The 9,978-nt window shown below is 52.4% G+C and overlaps 1 protein-coding gene across 4 annotated transcripts in view; it reads left to right on the top strand.

Moving 5' to 3' along the window:
* The first annotated feature begins 229 nt into the window (after window positions 1-229).
* The window catches only part of RAB11FIP3 (RAB11 family interacting protein 3), a 73,538-nt gene continuing 63,789 nt past the window's right edge, over window positions 230-9,978 (top strand). For 3 of the 4 annotated variants that reach the window (XM_047781114.1, XM_047781113.1, XM_047781111.1), the window contains exon 1: window positions 230-866. In XM_047781114.1, the coding sequence (XP_047637070.1) occupies window positions 255-866 (612 nt within the window). In that variant the 5' untranslated portion in view covers window positions 230-254. The remainder of the gene's footprint in view (window positions 867-9,978) is intronic. The other variant, XM_047781112.1, reaches the window with a different exon arrangement.

Genomic DNA, 9,978 nt, shown 5'->3' with positions numbered 1-9,978 from the left:
CGCCGCCGCCGCCATGGGCCCGCGCCCGCCGCGCCGCAGGGCCGAGGACAGCTGAGGCGCGGCGCGAAGATGGGCGAGGGCGGAGCAGGGCCCGAGCGCCAGCCCGAGCAGCCCGGGCGCCCCGCGCGCGCCCGCCCGCGTCGCCGCGGGGATGCCCGCGCCCGCCGCCGCGCCCTGAGCGCCTTTGTCTGCCGCCCGCGCCGCCCGCCGTTCCACTGGCCTCGCGGGCCTGCGCCGCGGCCGGGGGCGCGCCCATGAAGATGGAGCCGGGCCGGCCGGCCTCCCCCGTGGGCGGCCCGGGCCCCGACCCAGAGCCCGGCGGGCCCGGCGCGCCCTCCGCCCCCGCCCTCCACCTGGGGCTCGGCCCGCAAGACCCCGAAGCCGGCCCGGATGCCGGACGGGTCCCGGGGCCGGAGCGGAGGCCTCAGCGCCTGGGCCGGGCCCCAGACCCAGACCCAGACCCCGACCCCGACCCCGACCCCGACCCCGACCCGCCGCTGTCGGAACTAGGCCCGCTTTATTCCTGGACCGCAGAGCCGGAGGGTGACGGCCCTCCAGGCTGCCCGCACAGCGCGACAGCCCGCGCGCAGGATTTCAGCCGCAGCCACCACCTGCGGGGCGAGGTCGATTTCTTCCCCCCCTTCCCCTCGCCCGGGGTCGGCGAGCCGGCGCTGGAGCTGGGTCCCGGGGACCCGGACCGGCCCTCGGACTTCAGCCAGACCCGCCCCTTAACGAGCGAGCCCGCGGGGTGCCCGGAGGACGCCTCCCGGCTCCGAGCCGTGTTCGAAGCCCTGGACGGGGATGGAGACGGGTTCGTCCGCATCGAGGACTTCGTGCAGTTCGCCACCGTCTACGGGGCAGAGCAGGTAACTCGCAGAGTGGGAGCCGGGCTCCGTGCGCGGGGGTCGCGGAGGGCACTTAAGGCCGGGGTCCGCGTCCTCTCGTGCTTGACTTCTGCCCTCACCTCTGGTCGAATTTCGCCGAAGCATCTCTTTCCCCTTGAGAGAGGTTCTAATTCCGGGATTTAGTGTCTTCCCTGACGTTTCAGGCCACACAAGCTGGATCTTTTCCTCAGTCGAGGGGAGCGCCTGGCCTAGGGACATGCCCCCAGGCTGCCCGATGGAAGTGCCCTCCGGAGACGTGCCCGCCGTTCCCCCAGCGGAGGGCCCAGGTCTGGTCGGGCTGAAGTAATTCGCTCCTTGGGTCTGCCACGGGGCACCTGGACGCTTAGGGATCATGTTCCAAACGTCTATTTTGAGCGCAGTTACTTTACTGTGTGTGGTTGGCATATGTTCTCCATAGACTCGTTGTTTGGGAGACGCCAAATGCCAAAAAAATTTCACTGCCGTTCCTTCTGTGCAGAAGGGAAAGAGAGGAAGCCCAGAGGGAGGGGAATGAGCCTTGGAGCACCGTGGTGCATGCAGACTTGAGCAAGCCCGAGCAGAACTGCCTCAGGGCCACCTCCTCACCTGTGGGGCAGGTGTTGGGAAGGCACAGTGCAGTGGGGTAGGGGTCCTGCCCAGCTCCCAGGGCTGTGGCTGCGCTAGGAGGGAGTGGCCCTCACCCTCCAGTCCCTCCCTCCCAGAGCTTAGGAAAGTTAGGGCTGTGTGTGTTCTCCTATTAACCCAAATACATGCAAATTGATTACCGATGTTCACTTGTAAATTTTTTTTATTTTTGCCTTTATTATTATTATTTTTTTAGGGCCACACCGGCAGCATATGGAGGTTCCCAGGTAAGGGGTCACATCAGAGCTGCAGCTGCCAGCCTGCGCCACAGCCACAGCCACATCAGATCTGAGCCACATCTGCAACCTACACTGCAGATCTTGGCAACGCCGGATCCTTAACCCACTGAGCGAGGCCAGGGATCGAACCTGTGTCCTCATGGATGCTAGTCAGATTTGTTTCCACTGATCCACGACAGGAACTCTTACTTGTAAATTTTTGACTTAGGAATAGGAAATTCCTAAAATGCTGATCTGCTAGTTTTTGTGTGTTGCTGACTTCTCACACTTGCGGACATTCGTAAAGTGGCTGTTCAAGCGTGGATACATGTTTAAGCCCAGAGGTCTTTAAGAGGCAACATCGATACCCTGCTTTTCAGAGCATCCGTCATCATCTTAAGAGCCTGTATAATGGATCCGGGTGCCTGTGAGTGTTGACAGTGTCCTTTGAGCTGTTGGGTGCAGAACCGGGTTGCCTGAGCTCAGGCTCCTTGTTGAGGTCCCAGCCTGGGAAGATGTGCCTGTGGCAGTGGGCCTGCATGTCGGCGTCGGGTCTGTGGGACGCCCCGCTTTAGCTCTGGGTTGGAAGATCTTGTTGGGTTTCCCATCTCTTAGTCTTACGGACGGAGAGATACACGACTGATAATATCCTGTGTGCTCAGCTTGGACCGAGATGGCTGCTCCATGTGCTTTTGTTTGTTTTTTGTTTCTTTGTCCTTTTAGGGCTGCACCTGCTGCACATGGAGGTTCCCAGGCTAGGGGTCGAATCGGAGCTGTAGCCACTGGCCTCCACCACAGCCACAGCAACACGGGCTCCGAGCCGTGTCTGCGACCTACAACACCACGGCTCACGGCAATGCCGGATCCTTCACCCGCTGAGCGAGGCCAGGGATCGAACCGGCAACCTCATGGTTCCTAGTCGGATGCGTTTCCGCTGTGCCACGACGCCAGGAACTCCCTGGTCCAGTGTTTTGATGCCTTTCCTCCTTGCCCCTGTGCCGGGGGCACTTGGGTGTCCTCGGTTGTTTTCTACTGGGGTGGTGGTAGTGCCACGTGTCTTTGCCCCAAGCACACCCTTCCTCGTTCCACCAGTCAAAGATGTTAAGGGAGAGACACATCTGTTCTTCCCTGCCGTGCTCTGCCTCTGATGGAGGCTTTACCCATTTCTATTTTCACTGGATTGTCACCCTTTCTCTGAGCTGGTTGCAGGCCACCAGCATCCCACTTTACAGGGAAGAGTCTGGAGGCCGGAGAGGTGAAGTAACTTTCCAAGGCCTTCCAGACCGTCAGTGCTGGACAGTCCTCTGGCTCCGAGTGTTTAGGTGGCTCTCCAGCTTCTTAGGTTGGGTGGCCCTAAACCTTACCACGAAGATGCATCTCCTTCACTGCCACACGGTCCTGCTCACTTGAGAACCAGCCACCTCTTGTTGCAGTGTTCGCATTGGTACTGGTCCCGGTGGGAAAACCTTTGGGTTGCCATTTGGAGCTGAGCCTTTTGTAAATACAAAGTAGAAATGAGTCAACATTCTTTGTTCTGGTAGCTCCTGGTGGCATTTTCGGTTTGGAGGTAAGGCTGGGATGACTAAGGATTTGGGGGGGATGGGCAAGCGAGGGAGACCGGGCGGGCGGGTGGGCAGGCACTGCCCTCCTCTCTGCTCTCCCAGACTGCTCAGGAAGAAGCATGTGGGGCATGATCTGAGTACCACACGTGGTGGGGGCGGGGGTGGTGCTTTTTTTCCGTTTTTGGCTGCCCCTTGGCATATGGAGCTCCTGGCCAGGGATCCGATCCCAGCTGCAGTTGCGGTAATGCCAGATCCTTAACTCACTGTGCTGGGCTTGGGATGGAACCTGTGTCCCAGAGCTCCCGAAACGCTGCCAGTCATGTTGTGCCACATCGGGAACTCCTGAGCCCTGGGCTTGGACAGGCTTCCTGGGACGGTGGAGGAGCGCTTTTGTTTGGAGCAGATAATTAGCAGGGTAATTGGAAGGCTGGTTTGTGTGTCTGGGTGAGCTCTGATAGTCTTTGTTATCGTCTTGCTCTTTCGAGTCCGTGGTCAGAATACATTATAAAGGAGCAAAGAGAAGACTTTTTTTTTCTTTTGGTCTTTTTAGGGCCACCCCATGGCATATGGAGCTTCCCAGGCTAGGTCAAATCGGAGCTGTAGTTGAGGCCTCACCCCAGCCATCGCCGTGCCGGATCTTTAACCCAGGGACCCGAGCCACAACAGTGACAGTGCTGGATCCTTAACCCACTGCACCACTAGGGCTCTCTGAGAAGAAATATTTTTCGATAGTGAAGTAGTTTAGAGAAAAATGAGGAATTCCACCTCATCATAAATATTTTCAATTAAAAAAAAAAATGTTTTGCCCATATATGTGAGTAGAGAGAAGAATCTGCTACCTGCCCCCAAGTCATCACTCAGCGTGCACAGTCTTGGTTCATTTGTAACGTTCTACCCCTCATCCCCAGGTTGCTTTTTTTTTTAAATGATTTTTATTTTTCCATTATAGTTCGTTTACAGTGCTCTGTCAGTTTTCTACTGTACGGCAAAATGACCCGGTCACACGTGCATGTATAGCTTCTTTTTCTCACCTTATCCTGCTCCGTCATCAGTGACTAGATAGTTCCCAGTGCAGTACACAGCATCTCACTGCTTACCCGCCAGATTGCTTTTGAAGCCCGTACCTGCCATATCATTTTACCCATAAATATTTCAGTGTGTCTCTCCAAAGATAAGAATTTGCTTTTAAACATTCATGATGTCTCTTAAGCCCTAGGAACAGTTTGGCTAAGCTGGAAAACAGCAATCAGAACCGTAAGTTTTTGCACTTTCCACCTTGAGATTTCAAACTGCTGAGTGCATGAAAGTGGTAGCCTGGGCACGCTCCTGTCTTGATGGAAACAGCCGGAGCGCCCTGATGACCGGCACATTTTCAGTGTCTTTTGTGTCATCTGTTTACGAAGGAAGTGTTTTAACGTCTTAAAACGGATCGCCTGGATTTTTAACCCGGGCAGTTTCCATTCGTGATCCAGATGGCTTTGGGGTCCGTCTTTCTTCAGCAGCGTCGTGGGGTGTCTGGCTCCCGTTGCCTCATCTGGAGACAGAGCAGGTGTGGTGTAGTGTAACAGAGTTGGCAGACACTGAAAGGAGAAAGGGGGCGATGGTGGAGCTTTCTAGTCGTATTTTCTTGAACAGGAGTGTGCAGTTGGATGTGTCCAGGCACTCGTTGGCTGTGAGGCTGGGATAGGTTATCTTTTTTTTTCCTTTTTTGGTGGGTGGTGTGCAGCTTGATGTGGGGGTCTCAGTTCCCAGGCCAGGGGGACCTGGGCTGCGCTGGCGAAAGCGCCAGTTCATCACCGGTAGACACCAGGGACCTTCTGGAACAGGTTGTCTTTAAGGCCTCGACTCGCTTTGAAGTTTGCTCATGGACTCGACCCCTGCCTCCTGAGAGGACTGGTGTTTCTGTAGTCTGCACCAACTTTTCATAGAGCAGAAGCTGTAAATAAATCACAAGAGTGATCGTGAGAAAGGATTGGTTTCTTTGGGTGTTATTTTCCAAGGGAGTTCATTGTAATTTTAAAGGTTATTGTCACATGTCATTGTAGCACTCTCTCAGGCATTTCCATTGTAACATCCCCGGTCCTTTGCAGAGAACCCTGCACGTCCGAGCAGTGACTGCCCTTCAGCAACCTTGTGGGTCGTGTCTGTCCGCTGCGGGACTTGTGTGAGGCCCTGTGGTGCCCAGACGGTCTCCCGCTTTTCATTCCTCTGCTGGGGGCACTGGGAACTCCCCAGAGGCGCTTGGCTGCCCCCTTTCCTTCAGTGCCCTTTGCAGTTTCTGTCCTGGTCCAGGATTTGTGTGTGCCTGAGCAGGTGCATGTGGGAGCTGGTAGGATGTGTGTGTCTGGATCTGTGTCGGGGGAATTGCTCACAGGCAGATAATGTTCCTTCCCGGGCTTGCATCACAGGCAGTTTGGTTGGCGTCTTAAAAAATACTTCTGGAGTTCCCACTGTGGTTCAACAGGATTGGCGGCATCTTGGGAGCACCAGGACGCAGGTTCGATCCCTGGCCCGACACAGTGGGTTAAGGATCTGGCATTGCTGCAGCTGTGGCTTAGGTTTGAAGCTACAGCTCAGATCTGATCCCTGGCCTGGGAACCCATATGTGGAGGGGCAGCCAAAAAAGAAAAACAAAACAAAACAAAACAACTTTCCTCTGGAGTTTCTGGCAGTTAAGGACTTAGCACGGTCACTGCTGTGGTGTGGATTCCACCCCTGGCCTGGTAACTTCTGTATGTGTGGGTGAGGCCAAAAAGTACTTTCTTCATATTATGAAAGTAACGCATGCTTATTATTTTTGAAAACTGGAAAATACAGAGTAGAGTAAAACATAAAACAGAAGAAAATGACCAGTTAAACCACTGACAAAAACCGCATTAGCATTTTAGTGCATTCCCTTCTAAACTTTTTGTACACATGCGCACACACACACACACACACACACACACACAATAGTGTATAGAGGTACATAATTGAGGTCATATCGCGGAGAAACCAGATTATTGTTATAGGCATCTATTGTTTAAAAGATGAAGCCAGGAGTTCCCTGGTGGCCCAGCAGTTAGGGACCTGGCATAGTCACTGTTGTGGCACAGATTTGATCCCTGGCCTGGAAACATAAACATATGCATGCCACGGGCTCTGCCAAAAGAAAGAAACTAATGATACCAATAAGCAAAACAAAAAACCAAGAGTCACCTATAATCCCACTATCCGGCAATAACTGCTTAAGTACTTCGTATGTAAATGGAAATATGTGTGATAATGCCTCATTGTCCAAAAATGGTGTAATTCCATGTCTTGTTTGTTTATGTGGTTTTTTGGCCACACCTATGGCATATGGAAGTTTCGGGGCCAGGAGTTGAACCTGCGCCCCCACAGAGAAAATGCCAGGTTACTAACCCCCTGCATCACAGCAGGAACTCCCATGTCTGTTGTTTTGAAACTGCTTTTTTTCCCCCTTATACAGCTGCACTTGCGGCATATGAAATTTCCCGGGCTGGGGTGGAATCTGAGCCGTAGCTGCAGGCCGACGCCACTGCCATGGCGACACCGGATGGGAGTCACATCTGTGACCTACGCTGCAGCTCATAGCGACGCCGGATCCTTAACCCCCCGAGTGAGGCCAGGGATCGAACCCACATCCTCATGGATACGACTCAGGATTGTAACCTGCTCAGCCACGATGAGACCTCCAGCCCCTATACTTTATTTTTATTTATTTATTCTTTTTGTGTTTCAAGGGCCTCACCCGCGGCATGTGGAGGTCAAATCGGAGCTATGGCTGCTGGCCTTTACCACCGCCACAGCAATGTGAGTTCCGAGCCGTGTCTGCAAGCTACACCACAGCTCACCACCACGCCAGATCCTTAACCCACTGGGCAGAGCCAGGGATCGAGCCTGCGTCCTCATGGATGCTAGTCAGATTCATTTCTCCTGAGCCATGGTGGGAACTCCCATCCCATGTACTTCAAATCATCCCTATTTTACTTAACATGTTTAATATAATGTAAACGCTCCATAAATGGTTGGAGGTACAGTTTAAGTGCTACTTCAGTAGTTGATGGCACAGGCAATTCAAGTGTTGCTTTTCGGAACTTTTTGGGACCCTCCCCCCAATGTTTTTACCCTCAGTCGGTGGCATCTGTGGATGTGGAGTGTGCAGATACAGAGGGCCACCTGTACTTTAATGCAGGCCTGAGGTTTGTTCCCAGGAAGCCTCAGAGTCCCGAGGGCTTATTCCAGGGTAGGGCTGACATGCAAGGAGGGTTGAATGCCAGGGGGACTACACAGACGCGGTGGTAAGGGCACCAAGCTCTGTGTTGCTTTCTTTTCAGACACCTGTTGCATTGAAATCTGGAAGGAGGGGCGTTCCTGCCGCGGCGCAGTGGGTTAATGATCTGGCTTGTCTCTGGTGGCACTGGTTGGATCCTCGGTGCAGTGGGTTAGGGGTCTGAGTTGCTGTGGCTGTGGCTCGGGTTCGATCCCCGTGGTGTGGCCCCCAAATTCTAGAAGGAGGATCTAAACCTTAATGATAATTGAACTGTCAGACAAAGGGCTAGGCATACACTGAAGACTGGTACATGGCCCGTAAAAGGGCTTTCATGACAGTTGCAGCGCCTTCAGAATGGCTTGGGTTATCACTCCTGGTGGAAGTGGGTTAGTCGACTGTAAGCTGATTGTACGCCAGCCAAGATTTTAACTGTAGGAATGACCCATGTGAAGACAGTTTTGAAGGAGATAATTAAAAATTATTTTTAAAGATTGGCCATGCGTTGGAGTTCCTGCTGTGGCTCAGCAGATTAAGACTGACTAGTGTCCATAAGGATGAGGGTTCAATCCCTGGCCTTGCTCAGTGGTCTAGGGATCTGCCCTTGCCATGAGCTTTGGTGTAGAACACAGATACTGCTCAGATCTGGGGTTGCAGTAGCTGTGGTATAGACCTACAGCTGTAGCTCCCACCCCCTAGCCTGGGAACCTTCATATGCCACAGGTGCGGCCCTAAAAAAAAAAAAAACCGGAGTGGCCCTGTGCTGTAATTGTGGAAACTGAGGAGTGGCTACATGGGGCTTTGTTGTATCATTCCCTCTACTTTTGTATGTGTTGAGAAATTTCCATAACAAAAAGATTTTAAAAACTGTAAAAATATTATTTTTAGTTGTGTGTTGGGAGATGTAGGAGTGGATTTTAATAGAGGTGGTTTTGGGGAGTTCCCGTCGTGGCGCAATGGTTAACAAATCCGACTAGGAACCATGAGGTTGAGGGTTCGGTCCCTGCCCTTGCTCAGTGGGTGAAGGATCCGACGTTGCCGTGAGCTGTGGTGTAGGTCGCAGACGCGGCTCGGATCTTGTGTTGCTGTGGCTCTGGCGTAGGCCGGTGGCTACAGCTCCGATTCAACCCGTAGCCTGGGAACCTCCATATGCTGCGGGAGCGGCCCAAGAAATAGCTAAAAAGACAAAAAAAAAAAAAAAAGAGTTGGTTTTAAGTGGTATTGGCCAGATTTTCTGTTTTGTTCCTGATTTAAATTATTTTGAAAAGTGGTCCCTATACACGTATCATAAATTCAAACAGTATAAAAAATAATCTAGTAATTATCTTCAGAAGTAGATAGTGTAAATAGACCCTGAAGATAAACTATTTACATGTTTGACTCTGACTTAGTTAAGCTTTAAGATCAGTACATGCAGTACATCTACGGAAACTCCGATTTTCTGGTAAATTTAAAAACTCTGTAGAACATTGGATTAGCATGTTCAAATGCTTATTAAAGGTGTATTGTTAGGTTTTCGATATTTGGGGAAATGCACATGAGAAAACGCCTGTAATTCTTGAAGGTCGGCGTCCGGACCGGCGTTGCGCTTTCATCAGCATCTAACATACGCGACGAAAAACTTCCTGGTGAAAAGAATTTCACTGATTACATTGTCATTTTCAGAGGTTTTTTTTTTTCTTTTTCTTTTTCTTTTTTTCTTTTTTGGGCCATACTCTCGGCATGTGGAGGTTCCCAGGCTAGGGGTCAAACTGGAACTGCAGCTTGCTGGCCTGTGCCACGGCCTCAGCGACGCCGGATCTGAACTGCATCTATGACCTACACCACAGCTCACGGCAACGCCGGATCCTTAAACCACCGAACAAGGCCAGAGATCGAACCTGTGTCCTCATGGATACGAGTCAGATTCATTTCCTCTGAGCCACAACAAAATGATGGCTGATGGGAACTCCAGTTTTCCGAGGTTTTTGAGACTAGTAAATTAGCTTAAATATGGATTCGGGAGTTCTCGTCTTGGCTCACCTGGTTAAGAACCCAGCATGGTGTCTGTGAGCATATGCAGGTTCTATCCCTGGCCTCGCTCTGTGGGTGGAGGATCCAGTGTTGTCACAAGATGTGGCTCAGATCTGGCCTCGCTGTGGCCGTGGCCAGCCTCTGCAGCTCCGACTCAGGCCCCAGCCTGTGAACGCCCAGATGCCGCAGGTGCAGCCCTGTAAAGAAAAAAAACCAAAACAGATAAAAGGCTGATATAAAAACTCAGCATCAAAGGGAAAAGAGACCGCAAGCTGCTAGAGAAATGGGCAAAAGTCAGGAAGACATTCCACAGGAGAGATTACGAATGGCCCTTAAAGATGTGCAGAGGTGCTCAGCCTCACTGAGATGACGGGTCGGCGAGGCAGCGCGTCTCACTCGTTTTGTTG

This window comes from Phacochoerus africanus, chromosome 5, assembly GCF_016906955.1.
Source record: "Phacochoerus africanus isolate WHEZ1 chromosome 5, ROS_Pafr_v1, whole genome shotgun sequence".
Lineage (NCBI taxonomy): Eukaryota > Metazoa > Chordata > Mammalia > Artiodactyla > Suidae > Phacochoerus > Phacochoerus africanus.
The sequence above is the reverse complement of the archived record's forward strand: the minus strand, read 5'-3'. Positions and strand labels throughout refer to the sequence as shown.